The sequence below is a fragment of the Pituophis catenifer genome, unplaced genomic scaffold (assembly GCF_029215685.1).
Source record: "Pituophis catenifer annectens isolate HBS135680 unplaced genomic scaffold, rPitCat1.0.hap2 SCAF_6, whole genome shotgun sequence".
Lineage (NCBI taxonomy): Eukaryota > Metazoa > Chordata > Lepidosauria > Squamata > Colubridae > Pituophis > Pituophis catenifer.
In genome coordinates, this window is record NW_027256886.1 from 31,102,535 (window position 1) to 31,123,302 (window position 20,768).

Consider the following 20,768-nt stretch of genomic DNA (forward strand, 5'->3'; position numbering starts at 1 on the left):
ATATAATTATATCTATGTGCTCTTTCAAGAACAAATCCTCAAAAAAGTGATTTGCATAATAAGACATTAACAATAAATAAATGTTATCATTTACAACAGGGGTGCATTTTTCCTCTGTGGCTAATGAACCTTGAAAAGGTAAAACCAGTGTATTTTCTGACTGCTCCTGGCAAGTAGCAATCAGAGAATACACTGGTTTTATCTTTTCAAGGTTCAAAGCAGGAACCTTGAAAACCAGAGGAAAAGCAGAGAGATTTAATGTTCCTGGCAAAAGAAAGAGTTTAAGTTTCCTTATATGATTCTCTGTATTTGAAATTCAGAATATCAGACCTTGCAAAGTTCAAGTTATATATGAATGAAAACGTATAAAGTATTTTTGTGGAAAGTTGTAGAAAGTTTAAAATGCAGTAGTTTATTAGCTTTATTTCTAAAATGTGTAATTGGTATTCCTGAAGATAAATAAAATGTTAAAACATACATTAATGCTGCATTGTAAAAATGAAAGTGTCTGGATTTGAACAGCCACCAGCTCTTAGAATCTGTTCAAAATCTTTCTGCATTTTATAATACAGGTTTTCTATTGTGAATATGGTGATCTTATGAGAATAGCTGAGAGGATGCAAATTTGATTTTTATGTTTATAGTTGCTCCTTCTTTTAATTTACCAGTTAACATTGCCAAGCATGCCTAGTTTATTTAAAACTGAAACTCTTTTGGATTATTTATAATTCTTAAATGAAATGGATCAACAATAATTAGGAATAGAGAATGTGCTTTGCAATTTTTAGCCTTGGTATATTATTTTGATATTTCAGTTGCTGTGAAGCAACACTAAATAGTCCCATTTCCTGCCTAGTTAAACAGTTTGCATCATGCAGGCTTTGTTTTTGCTGAAGCTGTAAAACTTCCTTTTTCAAATACTACATTGTAGCTGCACATTGTAGCTACATTGCTGACAAAATGTCTCAGCATCACTCTTAACATGAGCAGTCATTTTGAGCATGAAATGGTTTAGCTAATGATTTATCTCTTGCACTGCTGTGCTTGGGGCAGCTGTATGATTGGCCTCTTTAGCAAGTCAAGTAATTTCTTTAACAAAATGTTAACGCACAGATGGGCCGTAAGCTGTCAGTTAACTATTATTGTATGCACATCTGCTTGCTTTCAATGTACTGCCTGATGTATTCAGCCACTTACTTAGCTGCAGACCTCTGAAAAGCACAGCCTGCTCTGATTGCCAAATAAAATGTTCATTTGTCTCTTCTTCTTATTGTTTTGTTTTGGGAACACATGTCAGCAGCTCAATTACCCAGTTCATTAACAGCTCCCAATAGTCATGCCGGCCAGCCCATGATAAGGGGAGTGATGGTAGCACATATGGACAATAATAGCCAGTCTCTAGGCAATTGTAAATAAAAATCACTCTCAGTCTTTTTCTTTCGCTTCAACTACAGTTTTGTTTCTGTCCCTTTCTTATATGGTACACTGATTGGTCGAAGGCCACTTCTCAAGAAATATTATGTTAGAGTTACAACTAAATCAACTCTTTTATACCATTTGTTAGCTTGTGAGACTCAAAGCTTAGAGTTCTTAATTATTATCCTTTTTGTATGAGGTTCTGATAAATGAACAATGGCTTCCTGACTAAGACATTACATAAAATCAATAGTAACTCTCTTACTTTCTCCCTATGGTACTTTAGCAAATAGATGTATGTAAACACTTGGAAGTTGTAAGTTTGATCTTTTATAAATGGTAAACAGTGGACATTTTTGCTACAATTGTATGTTTACTTTTCTGGGAGTAAATGACACTGAATCCAGAGGGGCTTACTTCAGTGTGGATGTGTATTCAGTTGCACTTCAGGATTTTCACAGAGAGAATACGAGATTGATAAAAATACAGAAAGTTATGCTTGCAATAGAGAAGATGGTATTTCTAAGAGTGGAATCAAACAAATTGTGCTTAATTATATGTTTCATTATAGTTCATGCATTTTTAAGCTAAAGCCTTTATTATCACATTTATTTCCATTGGCCTTGACAAAATTTAACGCAGTTCTTGTTCTTTTGATTTAGATATTGTGATTAAAAGCAGTGGAGGCAGTGCTTGAGATTTGAGATACTACTTTAAAACATTGTTCTCCTCTTCTTTGGTTGTTATCCATTTTTAACTAAATGGGCACTTAAGAGCTTAAAAAGAATAGAAACAATTCTGCTTTCACCTGTTATGCTTTTAAGCCATAGCCTAAAACAGAGCAATAGGTACAGATATAACTCATTAAAGAGATCAGACATGGGTAGGGAGAACATTTGGCCATGCTTGTTGGCCTTTGGAAACTTATTCAGCAGTATTAAGCAATGTACAGTATTTCACACTATAAAATAGGAAATTTCTGCTATTTGAACCATCTTGTGGTGAGAAGACCAAGGGGAAACTACAGTACTGACTGCAAACTATATTCAACTAATAGTAGAGTCTATGACATTTTCTTACTTGAATGCTAGAAGATTTTTGTAAGCTCTGTTTAATGTAGCACATTTTTGCCTCCAATTGGCATTATACTACCCTGTCCAGAGAAATTATCTTGGATCATTGTGGAGTGTTTTTTTTTTTTGGGGTGGTGGTGGAGATGATTTGCCATTGTCTTTTTCCTATGGCTAAGAAAAAGAGACTGGCCCAAAGTCATCCAATTGGCACCCTGCCTAAGGCAGCACTAGAACTCATGGTTGTTGGTTTCTATCATGGTGACTTTAACAATCATGCCAAATGGGGCCCCATTATAAATAAATAAGTAAAGACCTTTAACAAGTAAAACAGATTTAATGTTTGATTTTGTTTTATTTCATTTACTTTTACATTTATTTTGAAGTTTGGCATAATGATTCCTTCTCCTTCTCATCTAATACCAGCTTCCTGAGTGATACTAGATAGAGTTATATACTATCTCAGAAAGCATCAAAACTTTGTGGTAAATTAGATCCTTTGCATGAAAAGAATTCCAGCTTTAGATTACAGCATTTCCAAATACATTTGGAAGAACCTTTGTTTGAAAGTTAGACACTGTTAGCAACACCAGCTTCATGGATAAATGGTAAGAAAGGCAACTTCCAGGCAATCCTGTTTTATTGATATAACACTAACTAAATTGTGGGAATACTTGGTACATATTACAGAAACTTGGTTAGATAAAGGTGGGATGTTGACAATCAGCTTTCCTGGGTTTGGGGGTCTTTCAGCATCTGTGGCATTGATCTTAAGGTATCTTATAGCAATAGCACTTAAATTTGTACATACTGGTCCATAGTGCTTTACACCATTCTCTGAACAGTTTACAATATCATATTGCCCCAACAATTGGGTCCTCATTTTACTAACCTTGGAAGGATAGAAAACTGAGTCAATCTTGAGTCCATTGGGATCGAATTCAAGACTGTGGGAAGAATTAGCTTGCAGTACTGCATTCTAACCACTGAGCTGCCAGAGCTTATAAATGTCAAGGATTATGCTGTGAAAGTATTGGTGGACAAATGCCTGCATGTGACATTAGATCTTTGCAATGTTTCTGGTGTCCAAATATCCATATCAGCTCTTTGATTTAGGCGTTGGGTTGATATTGGAATTTGTTCTCCTTCTGGTCTTTTATGAGGTTAAATCAATACCTATCACTTACAGTGATCTAGGTTCTAAATGCATGGTGGTTCCAGAAAGTTTATGAATGGGGTTTGGATCCAAGAATTTATCAGTGCCTTACTTCAAGAGAGGGTACTAGCAGAAGGAGTCTGTGTATTTTTGTTATGAGGTCTTCCTTGGAGCCTACTAATTTTGATAACAATCACAACCCTTAGCCTTAAGAGTCATTGAGTGGGCACAGTGGATGCAGCTGCAATGTTTCCTAGAAAAAGCAGATTATTTGGATTTAATAATTTTCAATTAGGCCTGGGCATGAAATAAAGTAGTATTGATTGTCTTGGTTTATGATCTTTATCAGGACCTATATGGAGGCAATCCTAATTCTGTTGGATCTCTTTGCCTCTTTCATCGTTATTGAATATGTGAGGATTAGGTATTGGAAGCACTGCTTTGCAGAGGTTCCACTCATTTCTGAGCAGTCTTCTGTATCTAGAATCAACTGATCTGAGATATTGATCTGAGGATGAACTCTTACAGTACCCTTTTTGGGCAGAAAGGTCGAAAAGCTTATTTAAGCATATTTTTCATTAGTTCATTTATAATAGCATGCCCCTGGAATTGAAACTAGTCCCACCTATAGTAGGCTCCTGGATGTGAATTAGAGGGTTGTCAATTGTTATTTTTATTGTATTATGAATGTTTTGGATGATGTTATTGTATTTTAATTTTGTAAACCACAGACAATCATTGAGATGTAGGATTTATAAATCACATGAAAAAACAAATCAGAGATTTATTTCTTGGCCAGGATGGTTTCCTGACTAGGGCAAAGACTATTTCATATTAGTTTATCTCTTCAGTCTTATTCTTATTACTGAAATCAGGATAATTCATCTTAACTGAATCATATAGTCCTGAATCTATAGTTTACTTGAGTGATTGTTTAATTCCCCAAGATTAAGACAAATGCTGATAAGAACATGCAGTGAGCTTATGCATATAGTGGGCAAGTTGTATTTTGTATATACCAGTAATTATCGCAAATATATAGATACATATTGTGGTTACATCTTATTAGTGTTGACTCCTGGCAATTGTCTGGACTAACTCCTGAAGGTTTTTTTTTTTTTAAAAAAAGATTTCAGAAGAATTTTACTACTGATTTCTTCTGAGGGCTGAGAGTGAGAATCAGAATAGAACTGGAAGGGTACCTCGGAGGTTTCTAGTCCAGCCCCCTGTTCAAGCAGGAGACCCTATAACATTTCTGACTGGCCAAGGTCACCTATCTGGTTTGTGTCTAAATATGGATTAAAACTTCTGATTTCTAGCCTATTGCCTTTAACCACTATGCTAAGATGATCGTATAACAAATGCTTTATATATGTTTAATTTTTTACAATTAATTTCCCATGGTATAAAATGTTTTAAATATAGCTTTTTAATTAATTTCAACTATAATCCCTATGGGTTATCAATAGGTTTGCTTTAATTCAGAAACTAAAAGAGTACTTCTTCAAGTAATCCTAAAACCACAAATTTGGCTTAAAAAACCAGAAATTCTTGCACCATGTGAAAAAGTTTTCAATTCTTTGCTATAATGTCACCTACTAGCATTTGCAATTCTGTGAAATGTGGACATTACCTGCCAGTAAACTTCGGCTGTCCCTTTGTCTATTTGTATTTATCATAATGTTCTTCCAAAAAGCTATATAAAATAATAAAAACATAAAATCAAGTCTTGAAAAAAGTACAATAAATGGGGGGGGGGAGGGGGAATGTTGGCTGGAAAATTCTGGGAAGTGAGGCAAGTAAAATTGCCAAATTTAAAAACACTGTTTTACATCAAAATATTGCAGAGTATATACTTGGCCAGTGAGTGCCTTGCTTAGCTAGATCCTAGTCTTAATCAAATGTGCAATCATGTACTTGGATTGCTTGACACAATGCACAGGTGGCTACCCACTGACATTAGACCTTCTGAACTTCTCTCCTGCTGCCTCCCATATTCATAAGTAATCTGTACATTCCTCCTAGGATTGTGAGCACTTGGGGAGTTGCTAAGTGTCAGAATTTATCTGTACAATTTTGATTAGACCAGACTTGGCAGGGGTTTATTTTCTTTTTAATGATCTCTTGCTGTGAATCTGAACTTTGAAAGGAAGAGAAGAGAGGAATGAAACAGTAATACTGGTGGGAGGTGACGGTGAGGGTTAGAAGCAGAGAATAAGAGAAAGAAAGGATAGTGAGGAAAAAGTCAAAGTGGCAAATGTCTGTACCGAGAAACAGAATGATGAGTATCTGCTCCTGAATCTTAATTATGTTAAAGATTCCAGTGGGAATGTTTCCTTAAATGCTTTGACCATAAAAATGTCCAGGCACTAATCTGTTTTCTCATCCCTGCAGTAGCAATAAAATATGCCTGTAGTTTCTTTTTTCCCTCTTCTTTACTTAGCTAGCAGCTGGTGAAACCTTTTGGTTAAGACAAACAAGAATATTTTTTTTAAAAAACAAATAAACAAGCCCTTCCCCCCATATATAGCCACTTTGCTTACTGTCTCCTTCTGATTTATTAGAAAGCTCCCAAAGTGAGTCTGTGCCCATTGCAGTCCTTTTTCTTTTTCTGGAAGGAGTTTTTCTTAAATACTAAGGTCATATATTTAACATTTTAAAACTTCACTGATTTCCCTCCAGGGGATAAAAGAAGTTCCAGGTGCTGCAGCCTCTAGACTGAAGAGACATGGATTAACCCCTACAGAGCATCCAGTTCAACCTTCCCTTACCTCCTCCTTCCCCCCACCCATTTTCTCATCCACTTCAGTTTTCTTTGTGTCTCCTGCATCCTGCTAGGCAGGTGTCAGAGCCCTGAATGCGGGTAAAAGGCCCTGTTGATGGATACCACAGATGGAGCGTGGAAATTGGTAGAATAGGCCTCAGCCACAGGCCATTTCTAAGGACTCAACAAAAGCTGCCAAATAAGTCAACAAAAATCTTGAAGTTCACAAAGGGAAAGTGTCATTTGTCATTTACTCTGAGCCTGTGAAGAGGTATCAGCCTTGCCTGCAGTCTCTCCTCCCTTGTACCCGAGTAAACATGCTAGAGGTCACTCATGGAGATTTCACTACAAAAAAGGACACTGTAGGTCAGAAAAAGACAACAGATCTGCTCAGAGCCTTCAAGTTACTGTATGGAAAAAGATGCATTTGGTTTTTGGTAAGTGAAAAAAAGTAAGGTTGTTTGCAAAGCGCACAAGTAAGTCAACTATATGGCTTACAATAATGCTTTTTGACATTTCTCCCCCCCCCAAATGTCTAAATTTTTGGAATCTAGAAATATATACTTTCCATATTAGTACATGGCATCATTTAGAAATCCAGAATGTATTCCACAGAAGAGACTATATCTATGATATTCATCTTCCTAAATAATATAAATAACAGTTTGCTAGCCAAATTAGTAAAGTTGGAAGATACCTTGTACAGATAGTACTTAGAATTTGCTATATTTCCAGATAAAAGTTACACATGCAGTTTTGCAACATGGCTCAAGAGCTTCAATTTTGAATAAAAATCTTTGTAAGATTTTGTGCATCCTGATGTTAGCCCAGGAATAGCATTACATATATACTTGCTCTGCTTAGCTGTACATGAAAAAAAAATTGATTTTTTCATTGATTTCAAATGGAGAGCAAGGAAGCCAGTGATTAGATAAATCCATACAATATATTATATTGGAAGTTGATACATGCTTTTCGAATGATTGTCATGCTTTGCTGCTACAATTATTTAAATAAAATAGTTCCCTGAGAATAGAAACAATTAAGAGAATGAATGATTATGTACATTAGTTGTATAGAGTTTCTCTAGATATATTTCTTTATGGTGTTCCTTAGGGGTTGATATTTGTTAACTGCCAGGAGTATTTTTGAACTGCTGAGGTATACAAGATAGACAGACAAGATGCACATTATATGAAATCTAATTCCTATGAAATAGTGCAAATTAGTGTTTAATACTATTAACTTTGATGAAATATTTTCTGGAACCATCAAACAGGTCACAATGGGATAAAGAACAAAGAAGCACTCAATTTAGTTTTAGTTCTTTTAAGAAAAAAAATAAACTTCATAGCTGTTCTTTTGTAGCTTATGGGTTTCTGCTCTTATTTCTAAATAAAGAAGCAGCAATCCAGCTTTCTATCCAGATGGCTCTTACCTTGATGATGTTAAGGACCTGAATGTGAAGACTTTTCTGTTCTCCAAGGCCTTCGGTCAGGGCGATGGTTGAGCCTCTTTTGGATAACTTTTTGTTGATATGTCTATTTTCAGGCTGATCATGAATATTTTTTCTTTTGTGATATTTGTCTTATTTTTTTAAATTGTGAGCTGCGCAGTCCTTAGATGGACTCCAAATTGGCTGAATAGATAAAGCAAGTAAGCTTTGGGGAGCTGAGAACAGTGAGATAGTTTGGATCCTAAGATCAGCGGAGAGGATGGAGGGGGGAAAAAGAATTTGTCTAGATGGAATGTATTCAAAATTACCCTTATATGATAACTTTTAAGATTCATTAAGCTTAATTGAAGCATATCATTCAAACTCATACACAGATGTTTGACTGATGCTAAGATAAAGTCCATCAATGGTAGCTATTGGAAAATCCCGTAACTCAGTGTTTCATGCAGGGATATGCATGGGAAACCAGATCTTTAGAGACACTGAAATCCTATCATGTTGAAAGTGGTCTAGCACACATGCCTGTGGCCTTCAGTTCCGGCCAGTGTGAAGTGATAAGGCTTAGCTAGGGTGATAGAATGCCTGCTTTGCAATTCTTATCTCCATGTTCAATTGGTTTTAATTCTTGTTGGTTGTAGCTAATTATCAAACTGAAATAAATACATGCAATGGTTCACTTCAGTTTTTAAAAAAACAAAGTAATACTCTGATAATTCCAAAATTGTTCCCATTTAAAGAAAGCAAAGAGATTGCTAAAAGTTCTTTTGCTCAGATAATCTTACTTACAGGTGATAAGGGGATGTAATACTAGAAAAACAGAGGTTCTTTTCCTATATTACACTGTGGAGTATGTTTTTAAAAGGATTTCAATGTACTTGATTGAATTTGTTCTGTATTTGCATTCCAGCTGTCTTTCAACTTATTTGGGAACATATGCTAGAGAATTGGATATTGTTGAATCCTGTTTTCAGCTAATTATATTTATTATTTATTTACATTTACTAAATTTGTAAGGTCATCCAACTTCAATAATTTGGTGGTCAACAAAAAACCACAAGAACAAAGAATAAACTAAGGCAAGACAAAAATCTAATAATAATTTTAAAAGCCCCAAATATTTATTTATTATTGCAATTTATATAACTCTCTCTATGTTGTTTTGTATTGTTTTGTATTTGTTGTTGTATTGTTGGTATTTTGGGAGGCTGCTTACTTAGTTGCTGTGAAACATATGGCTCACAGCAACTAAGCAGCCACCCCCACCAAAAGTGAACAATACAACAACAAATACAAAACAATAAAAAACAACAAGACACACACAAACATAAAATAAAAACATCTATATAATGACACAGTCTGTAGGCAGTGTATACAAAAGACCAGCAACTATCAAAATAGTAACAGGTTCTACCCCAAGCAGATGGCAGAACCAAATCTTTAAGGCCTAACAAAAAGTCAGGAAAGGGTTAAGACCAATCTGATCTCTTGGGAGATGATGTTCCAACAGAAAATACACTTTTCCTGGGTTCCACCAGCTGGCATTCTCTAGCAGATGGGACTGGGCACATGCCTCTCCTACACAATCTCTTCTACCAGGACAAGCAGTCCCTCAAGTAATATAACATATAAAATGGCAACCAAATGCAATAATAAAAACAACCAAAATGGGAACCTGAACTTAAATGCTTGAGGGAAAAAAAACCTGTCTTAATGGTTTTCCTAAAGACAAGCAGAATTGGGACCTTATGTGTTTGTCATAGTGATTATCACTGTGGGTTGCTCCAGAATGTTGGTCAGGATATGGATATTGATCCTTAAGACAGATATATTCAGCAATAACCCCTGGGCCACCTTTGCTAATTCTGGCAGAGAAAATGCTTGGTGAAAAGGATAAATAGTGCATATAAACCTTTCATTTGGCATATAGTAGGGCAGGGCTGTCAAACTCAGGATCCCTGGACCGGATGCATCATGCACCGGCCATGCCCATGCCCAGTTTAGCGAAGGGAAAAAAAGTCATGATACATCATGTGATGATGCAAGTTTGACACCCCTGTAGCAGGGTAACAACATATCCAAGTTGATTCATGAGCCAAACATAAAATACATACATATTAGATTACTATGCAATCATGTATAAAGCAAAAAGGAGTTGTAATATTATCATTATCCCATCTACAGCCTAAATACCAGTGAACATGGTGAGAGACAAGAAACTTCCTACTTCTTCGCTCCTGATACAAACCAGATTGGACTATCTATCGATAATTAACCTTTGGCAACAAAGGTTTACTAATAGTATGATGAACTTGCATCCAGGACCAACATGAAAAATGCAGATCAATAGGTTAATCAGAAACTTTCCATCTGACAGAACAACTGTAACTATGACCAGAGATTGTGCTTCTCTTCATCTAGTTTGCATGTGTCATATCTCCTATTGCATGTCCATCTATTCTTCAACAGGCACCATTATTCCCTAATCACCAGGAAGGCAGACTTAGTTATGCATGGAATCAAAGTCACCAGCAAACAGATGAGTAACCAGAACAGTCACAATCTCGATTTCCCAGCTCACATTTATTTCTATGAATTATATTGACTTCCAATTAAAAAAGCCTATGCTGAATCCCTCTATTTAAATTTTAAAATGTTCTTGTCAAGTGACAGCACCTCAAATGTGCTACAGGATTAGGGGTGCTTTTCAGCACGTTCTGACAAGTTCTGGAGAACTGGTAGCGGAAATTTTGAGTAGTTCAGAGAACCGGCAAATACCACCTCTGGCTGGCCCCAGAGTGGGCAGGGAATGGAGATTTTGCAGCATCCTTCCCCTGGAGTGGGGTGGGAATGGAAATTTTGCAGTATCCTTCTCCTGCCATGCCCACCAAGCCACACCACGACCACCAAGCCATGCCTACAGAACCAGTAGTAAAAAAATTTGAATTCCACCACTGTACTGGATATCACAGATATACTTTTTGATTCCAAGCAAATACTGTCAGCACATTTTCATCAGCTACAGATAAGAAAAACAATGTATTTCTCTATTCTTATGCTAGTAATAGTCAAACACATGTACAGGTTATCTTGTAATTTCCTCTTCGCTTCACAATCATGTCTAATGTTTTTAAGTGTGTTATTAGCTTCTGCATCAAGTTAATCAGGGAATCATCTGGACCCAGAAATGCATTTGCTAAAGTTAAAGTCCAAAGTGCCAGCAAGAATATCTTTAGAACAGTACTGCAAGCAAAGTCATGCAGGAATGGCTCCCTTACATAAAACTTTGGCAACTTTAAGTAGTGTGGACTTCAGCTCCAGAATTTGCTAGCTGAATTCAATTTATCTTGAAGTTGCCAAAGTTGAGAAACACTGACCTAGATGATAGGGCAATAAACACAACAACAACAAAGATTCTAGAATGGAAAGAAATTACAACTAAGATTAAAATGTATCTAAAATTTATATTCTAGCAATAGAGGGAGTTATGAGGGCATCAGTGTTGGAAGGGTTACTGAGTAGATTCACCTTTTTATGGTAGTTATTAGTTGCCACAAAATAGAAGTTGTAAATTAATTAATCTGAAAATCATTTATTATGTTCTTGTTTTTTATATTGTTTTAAGGCATGCATTTTATGCAAATATACTAACTATAGAAGTTTGTTTGGGATGAATTAATTTTAATTTTTCATTCCTGTTTTGAGCTTTCAGTTTTTAGAATGCACTAAGACAGAAATGAGTAATTCTATAGAAGCAAAGACTTGAAGACATTGGCCAAGTTTATTCAACATGATAAACTCTAATGTATTTTGCTTAGAACTAAACGTTATGATTTGCAGGTTATAATTCATGCTTTAATGCATTGTGTCAAACTAGCCAATTTTAGTAAGTTATGGTGAAACCATGAACAGTGCATGGAGGAACTAAGTGGCATTAGATGCCTGCAAAGGCAACCCTAGTCCACTAAGCGTAGGAAGAAAAATGACTATATTTTCTGAAGTTTGTATAAAGAATTATTCAGTCATTTGAAGGAAATACGTTGTAGCATCCTCTAATACTCCAAGACTGCTTATTGTTTAAAACTGGACTACTGTTATTTGAATAAAACACAATTTGCTTAGTGCTAGTCCCCATCATTTTTCTCCTGCTCTCCCAATCCAATATTAATTGCTCCATTGCTTGTTTGCTTGCTTTCTAGCTTCAGCACAACAGTCAGATGAAGGTTCTGACATTGATTCTGAGCCAGATTTGCCACTGAAGAGAAAGCAACGGCGAAGCAGAACCACTTTCACAGCAGAACAATTAGAAGAGCTGGAGAGAGCTTTTGAGAGGACTCATTATCCTGACATTTACACCAGAGAGGAACTTGCACAAAGAGCTAAACTCACGGAGGCTCGGGTTCAGGTGAATATTATCTTAAGAGTTCCAAACAGCTTTCTTATATTAGTTGTGTGGAGGAACAAATGTGTCTTTTATAAGGATTTTTTTTCTTGGTGAAGAATGATGAGATACGTTATGTTGCAAGACCATGGTTTATTGCCACAAGACCATGGTTTAGAGTCCCTTGGGAGTTGGGCTGCATAGAAATATGATTAATTAAATTAAATTAAATTAAATTATTTTGAGGAGTTATCAGAACATTTGGTAGCGCTAAAAGAAGCTCTTTCAAGGACCCCACATTGGATGCATAATTTATTTAGGTAACTGATCAGGGTAAGAAAATCAGTGTGATTTATATTTTGAAACACATTGGACGGACTTTACTTTTTATAATTTAAAACAGAAGGTATGAAAGATAAATACATAAAAACAGATCATTAAATATATTGGCATGTTTCAGATATTGAAACTGAAAATTAAATTGACTATGGCTAAAAATTAACTACTAAAAAAACTCTGCAAATTTGGACTCCTTACTTTAAATAGTTGTATATTCAATTCTGGGATGTCTGCTTTAAAGAGGACCATCAACATTCATATTTCTCTAATGCAGTGATTCACAGCTACAAGAAAAGCAGAGGTCTCATTAACATAACAGCTGTCTTAATGTGGCTTTAACCCTGTGACATTTTACATTCCTTATGGTTTTTTTGGTTCCCTTGAGACACGTTGTGTCTCACACTCACTCCTGTGATCTCCAGTCTGGCAAATTTTCTACTGTGTAGAACATATGGACTTTTCCCTTAAAACAGCACAAAGAAAGGGGGAAACAACCATAATCAATCAATGGTTAAAGTATCAGAGGGGGTGAACTTTTGGGAATTAAAAGAAGACCTGGGAATTTAAGTGCCACTTGTCTGTACCTTGCACCATTGAAATAGAAAACTCCAGGGAACTCTTGATTCTATCTTCCCAACCACCATACCTCCAATAACTCTCTGTGTGTTCAAAGAACATATTTGTGCTTGAATCTTGGTGCTTCTGTAGTCACACAAATGCTTCAATTCATACTTAAGGAAATTCTTAAGTTGTAGTCAGAACAAAGTTATCTACTAGTAAACAATGGTTCAAAAAAGGGCTGCATTTGCTGAATGTCTATAATTTGAAATATATCCAGTTTTACAGAAAGGTTTACATTAAATGGTGACAAATGTATAAACCAAGGGAATAAGCTAGGAAAGAGGCAGGTAAGAAAGTATGTACCTAAAGTTATAATGATAGATGTATTAATCTGATTGTTATGATACTTGGAATTGTTAAAAAAAACCAATAAAAATCCTGGATAAAGAGAATTGCTGAATAAATAAATGGAGCCAAATGCTGTTGAGCAAGGTTTTTTTGGAATAAAGGATAAGAGGCACTTCAACCAATCTTTTGCCCATCCAAAAACTATAGCAGTGTAAATTGCTGCAGCAAGATTATTGGAATAGCTCTTTGAGATGGCCAGTGTGACAAATATTCTCTGCAAATATTACTCCTTTTAAAACTTTAACGATTGGCTGTCAAATATCAAATACAAAATACCAGGTGACCCATACAGTAGTTCTGAACTTTTGATTACAGTTTGGATCAGAATTTCTGTTGCTAAGGCATGGTAGATACGTTGTGCACAATTTTATGACCCCTTTTGCTGCAGCCATTAAACGAATCACATAGCTATTAAGCACATCTGGGTTCCTTCTTTGATATTGTTTGTTGGAAACTCCCTAGAAAGATCGCAAAGGGTGATCACATGAATCCGAGAGAGCTGCACTGAAATTTACAGAGAAATATTTTGACAGTTTATGGTGCAAAATGTTTTTTGATTTTGGCATAACATTTCCAGGATTAACATTTAGTGATGATCATTTAATTCTTGTTACAACTCATCACTGTGCCAGAAAGCGTTCTGAATTTCTCTATGCAAATTTTCTCATATCAAAACTATGTTATCTTCAATCAGTTGGTGCTTCTTGGGTATTCTAGCCACACACCAGAAATCCAAGCTTTCTGTCTTAAATATATTTCACATAATGAAGACGTGTGAACACAATCAAGCAATGTCTTATTTATAGTTTAGGATAGTGTTTCCAACCTCAGCAACTTTAAGAGGTGTGGACTTCAACTCCCAGAATTCTACAGCCAGCATGATCAGATAAATATTTTATTAAAAAACAGTGAATCGCTGTAGCAAAAGTCTCCATGAAAAATAGAACAGGAATTTCAATAGGTTTGGATGTATCAGTCCAATATATTCAGCTTTGGAATGGAACAGACTAGATGACCTTGCAGATGATTTCCAACTCAATTTCCCAATATTTACATTTTCCCCCTTTGTTATCATTTTTCTCTGAAGTAGTTTATAACTGGACAAGGCAAGATCTTATTCCATTGATGCTGGCCGGGTATCCTTTCAAAGCTGTGGTTCTTCCCCCAGGCTTAACTTCGTGAAATTGGCCGTGACATTTCAACTGACTTATCCTAAACAGAAAATTACCAATGTGCTTTTAAGGGAACAAGATCTCTCATTCAAATAGGCAAAATGTTTGAAAAGAGAATTTATCAAGACAATAGAGGATAGTTTCCTCTAAACAGAGCCTGAGCTTTACAAGGATGAATGCCAAATACGTACCAAATCAAAAGACTAGTGCATTGATAGAGACACATCTAATTTAAGCCAGAAAATGTACTGCCCTCTTTGCTGTAATGCTGTATATCTGAAGTATTTATTTAATTTTAGGCTGATTCAGTGGCCATGAAAGAAATGACAGGGGTTGGGGGGAAGCAAAAGATTGGAAGTAATAGAAATTAAACGATGGAAGGATATGAACAAAAAAGGAAGGAAGAGAATGATTGAATTTTGGGTAAGAGGAAAGACAAAATTAGGAAGTTTGCCACTGCAATAGTATCACAAAGGTAACACAAAAATACACACAGCCATAAACATACGCTAATACACACAGTATGGCAAGTGTCTCATCGTCTCCTTTGTGATTATGTTGCTGAGACAACCCCATGATTCTCTCTTTGTGTGTGTGTGTGTGTGTCTTCCCCAGCCTGGTGCCCTCCACTATGATGTTCTTATTCTCATATCATCCCAGTTGACAATAAATATCTCTAAATGATTGGAAGATATAGGGAATCATGGTCTAGATATGGACAAGGATGTGTATCAGAGAAAAGTTTGCCTCTTTCCAATGTTGCTATGCTGTTGTTATGCTTATTTTCATTAGCAGTGGATCTCCCACCTTCATATTGGTCCAATTAACTTTTCAGAACAATTTTTAACTGGAGGGCATGTCTTTGCATGCTGAAAGATGGGGAAGGGGAATGAATGGAAAGAAATGTGTTTTAGAGCTTGTGTTCACTGGTGGCTCATTTTCATATACTTGGAAGGAAACGCAGCACACTTCCTTTGTTGTGGAGAATATGCATGTCATCCCTATCATTAGCCATAATGAAATGATTGGTTCATGAAAAAGAAGATAGTGACAAAAGAGTGGCAAATGGTATGCCAGTAAAGGGTGCTTTCCTGTATTAGTAAGATTCAAATTCTAGTCCATAAGTGGAATAATAGCAATACACAATCTTCTCTTTTATATCAGAACTAGAAATATCTTGAGGCAGTGCTGCAACTGTGACAAAACATGGTCTCAAGAAATTGGTCCTTTAAATCATAACCTGGATATTTTGTTATCTACTGCAATAGCACACAGTTGAGGATCAATAATAGTAGGGAAAAAATGAAGCATCACCTGAAATCAGAAAGGTATGTCCTGAATTGGAAACTCATATGGTTATGTTCTTCAAACTAAAATTGGTCAATTTAAACACACCAAGGAAATGTCTTTTTTTATTTTACAAAAAGGCAAGCTTTCCTAATGAGAAAATGTAATAAAAAGATGGCAATTAATTAAAAATAATTACATTTATTAGGATAATGAAAATAGTAAAATAAATAGAATAATTGAATACTATTGACAGGCATATTAAAATAATAATAATTTCAGCTACAGTAAAATGTCCAGTTAAATAGAAGAACCTTCACAGCACAAAGAACAAACATGAAAAGAACTTTAATGGAGTGTATTTAACATTGAATACAATCACAGATTAGGCTATTTCACATGCCACAACCAATTTAACACCAGTCCACTTCAGGATAAGGCTGCCTTTATAAAATATTAGGATAAATATCTAGATGCAGTTTAGATACTGGATAAGACAGCGTCTTGAAACCAAATGCCTATGTAGATTTCAGTCATCCAGGTCATAGTTATCTCAAAGGTGGTTTTTCAAAAGGCATCTGGACTGTTTCTTCCTTGAGGAAAAAGAACAGATGAACAGAATGAGCAACCAGTCATCCTGCCAGAATTGATGAAGCTTCTTGGATGAGAAGCAAAACCACCACCTCCTCCTCCTCCTCCTCCCCCTCCTCCTCCTCCTCCTCCTCCTCCTTCTGGAAACAGTTCAGTTGTCTTTTAAAAAAACAACAACTTTGAGACATCTTGAAACCAAGGCAAAGAAGACAAAGAAGGTTTTATGTATGCTAACTAACTTTTGAGGTAAAGCTGATATATTTTAATAATTAGTATAATTGGCCATACTCTACCCATTCAGCTATGTACAGTGACTCTTAATTCTGAATTAGTTAAAACTTTCATAAGCCTTTTAGTTATAATCTAATCCAATGCAAGTAAGACATATATCAATACAGTCTGACAAATGCTGAACGCATTTCAAAATGATCTAAGCTATTTTCAACTATTTCTAGGTTTGGTTTAGCAATCGTCGAGCCAGATGGAGGAAGCAAGCTGGGGCCAATCAGTTGATGGCTTTCAATCACTTGATTCCAGGAGGTTTCCCACCCTCTGCCATGCCAACCCTGCCAACTTATCAGTTATCAGAATCTTCCTATCAACCTACTTCTATTCCACAAGGTAGACTTGAAAGATTATTTTGAACTGTATTTTGACATATTATTTATTCCTCTGAAGTTCTGAATCTCTGAAAATCATTATAATTACCTCTCCATAAATGTTTACACTGGTTTCATTGGATCAGCATTAACATGGAAGGTGAAATCTGGAAATCAGTTTCAGATGTTCATCCTTTACAATTGGAGAACCTCTAGACGCGTGGCTAGGAATGAAGACTATTGTATTTCCATATGTTTGGAGAGTTATGAATTGTAGCTTGATCAGGTTCGTCACCCATTCTGGTCCATCATTGAAGGTAACTGTTTTATAATGGTAAATGCTACGTTTGATGCTGGCTCCAAGAATAAATTCTGACAAGAGTTGGATATAATACTTGAGCAGACAAAAGCCAGATTGGAATTCGAAGAGTCCTGAAACTTTATTAAACAATCATGTGTTTTATTATAGAAAATTTAAAATCAGTTGTTGTCATGGATTCTGTTGTCTAAACAAAGAATTCTGAATTACAGCTCTGAGAAAACTCAGAGTTTTGAATCCATTGTTAGAATTTCCAAGTAGTTTCATTAAACTTGAGTTCTTACAGTCTCATAGTTTACTGATGCAGTCTTAAAGTTACTTGGAACCACATGAAAGTAATCAATCTGTGAGTTTCCTAAATTTATTTATTTATTTATTTGTTTAAATTTCTATACCGCCCTTCTCCAAATAGGACTCAGGGCGGTGCACAGCCTAAGTAAAAGCAAAGCATACAAAATTTAAAAAACAGTATTAAAATAATTAAATATTCTGGCCGTAAATTAAAACAACCCAATTTAAAACCAATTTAAAATTTAGCTCAAGCCAGCCCAGCTAGTTGAAATAAATAAGTTTTCAGGGCCCGACGAAAAATCCGGAGGTCTGTTATTATACGTAACTCCGGGGGAAGGTTATTCCAGAGGGTGGGCGCCGTCACAGAGAAGGCTCTCCCCCTGGGGGTCGCCAGCCGACATTGTCTGGCGGACGGCACCCTGAGGAGGCCCACTCTGTGCGAGCGTACTGGCCGGTGGGAGGCTATTGGTGGCAGTAGGCGGTCTCGTAAGTACCCCGGCCCTAAGCCATGGAGCGCTTTAAAGGTGGTCACCAACACCTTGAAGCGCACCCGGAAGACCACCGGGAGCCAGTGCAGCTCGCGCAGGAGAGGTGTCACATGGGAGCGCCTCGTCGCCCCCATAATCCCCCGCGCGGCCGCATTCTGGACCAGCTGGAGCCTCCGGGTGCACCCCAGGGGGAGCCCCATGTAGAGAGCGTTGCAGTAGTCCAGGCGGGAAGTGACTAGTGTCTGAGTGACTGTGCGTAGAGAGTCCCGATCTAGAAAGGGGCGCAACTGGCGTATCAGGCGAACCTGATAAAAAGCCCCCCTGGCCACGGCCATCAAATGGTCTTCTAAAGACAGCCGTGTGTCCAGGAGGACGCCCAAGTTGCGAGCCCTCTCCGTGGGGGCGAGTGATTCGCCCCCAATAGCCAGCGATGGCGTCAGCTGGCTATATCGGGACGCTGGAAGCCACAGCCACTCGGTCTTGGAGGGGTTGAGTCGGAGCCTGTTTCTCCCCATCCAGGCCCGCACGGCCTCCAGGCACTGGGACATCACTTCAAGGGCATCGTTGGGGTGGCCTGGGGTGGAGATGTACAGCTGGGTGTCATCAGCGTACTGATGGAACTCCACCCCGAAGCCATGGATGATCTCACCCAGCGGCTTTACATAAATGTTGAACAGAAGGGGCGAGAGGACCGACCCTTGTGGCACCCCACAAGCAAGGTGCCTCGGGGTCGACCGCTGCCCCCCCGTCAACACAGATTGCGACCGGTCAGAGAGGTAGGAGGAGAACCACCGCAGAACGGTGCCCCCCACCCCCAACCCCGCCAACCGGTGCAACATGATACCATGGTCGATGGTATCAAAAGCCGCTGAGAGGTCTAACAGGACCAGGATAGAGGAGCAACCCCTATCCCGAGCCCTCCAGAGATCATCCACCAACGCGACCAATGCCGTTTCCGTGCTGTGCCCAGGTCGGAAGCCGGACTGGAGCGGGTCTAGATAGACAGTTTCATCCAGGTACCGGGGAAGCTGTTGTGCTACCACACTCTCAACAACCTTCGCAACAAAGCGAAGGTTGGAGACTGGACGATAGTTAGCCAAAACAGCCGGATCCAGAGAGGGCTTCTTGAGGAGGGGCCTCACAACCGCTTCTTTCAAAGCGGCCGGCAGGACCCCCTCACTCAAAGAAGCGTTAACAATCTTCTGGAGCCAGCCTCGTGTCACCTCCCGGGAAGCCAGTACCAACCAGGAGGGACACGGGTCCAATAAACATGTGGTCGCATTCAGCCGTCCCAGGACCCTGTCCATGTCCTCGGGAGCCACAGGATCGAACTCCCCCCAGATAACACTCTCAAGACCTGCCTCAGTCATCCCATCCGACATACCCAGTCAGAGGCCAGCCCTTCCCGAATCTGAGCGATTTTGTCATACAGATACTGCACAAAGTCCTCAGCTCGGCCCTGCAAGGGGTCATCCCGCGCTTCCAGATGGAGGAGGGAGCGGGTCACCCTAAACAGGGCGGCCGGGCGATTATCTGATGACGCGATAAGAGCGGCAAAATAGCTAGATTTTGCCACTTTTATTGCCACTAGGTAGGTCTTAATATGAGACCTCACCAGTGTTCGGTCGGATTCGGAGCAGCTGGTCCTCCAACTACTCTCCAGGCGTCTTTTCTGGCGCTTCATCTCCCTAAGCTCCTCGGAGAACCAAGGAGCTAGGTGAGTTCGGTGCCGGGTCAGAGGCCACAAAGGCACGACACGGTCCAAGGCCCCGGCAGCCGCACTATCCCAGGCGGCCACCAGGTCCTCAGCCGAGTCGTGAGCCAGAGTCTCAGGAAATGGCCCAAGCTCCATCTGGAACCTATCAGGGTCCATCAGGCGCCTGGGGCGGAACCACCTGGTCGGTCCCACCTCCCTGCGGCGGGGTGCAGCGGTTAGAAAGTCCAGTCGAAGGAGCGAGTGGTCAGACCATGACAAGGGTTCGATGACTATATCCCCTGTATCAAGGCCACTCGACCACTGACCAGAGACAAAAACTAAGTCCAGAGTGTGTCCACCCATGTGAGTGGGGTCATGAATTAATTGAGTAAGGTCCATGGCCGTCATGGAAGCCATGAACTCCCGAGCCACCTCAGACGTTTTGCCGACAGATGGCAGGTTGAAATCCCCCATGACTAGAAGTCTGGGGGTACCAACCGCCACCTCAGCTATGACGTTGAGCAGCTCAAGCAGGGCCGTTGCCACGCGGCAGGGAGCCAGGTACGTGATCAACAAGCCCATCTGTACTCCACGACCCCATCTCACAAAAAGGGACTCACATCCGGCTATCTGTGGAACAGTGGTCTCCCTCGGATCAAGACTTTCCTTTATAATAACCGCCACCCCCCCCACCCCTGCCCTGAGCTCTCGGCTGATGGAATGCTCGGAAACCTGGTGGGCACATATCCACGAGGGGAACCCCCCCCATGGCCCAAC

General features: G+C 38.7%; 1 protein-coding gene across 4 annotated transcripts in view; it reads left to right on the forward strand.

The window, feature by feature from the left end:
* Positions 1-20,768, forward strand: part of PAX3 (paired box 3) — a 93,935-nt gene that overhangs the window by 54,582 nt on the left and 18,585 nt on the right. For 2 of the 4 annotated variants that reach the window (XM_070944937.1, XM_070944936.1), the window contains 2 exons: positions 12,065-12,264; positions 17,054-17,219. In XM_070944937.1, the coding sequence (XP_070801038.1) occupies positions 12,065-12,264; positions 17,054-17,219 (366 nt within the window). Of the gene's footprint in view, positions 1-12,058; positions 12,265-17,053; positions 17,220-20,768 lie in introns of all 4 variants that reach the window. The other 2 variants (XM_070944934.1, XM_070944935.1) reach the window with 1 other exon arrangement.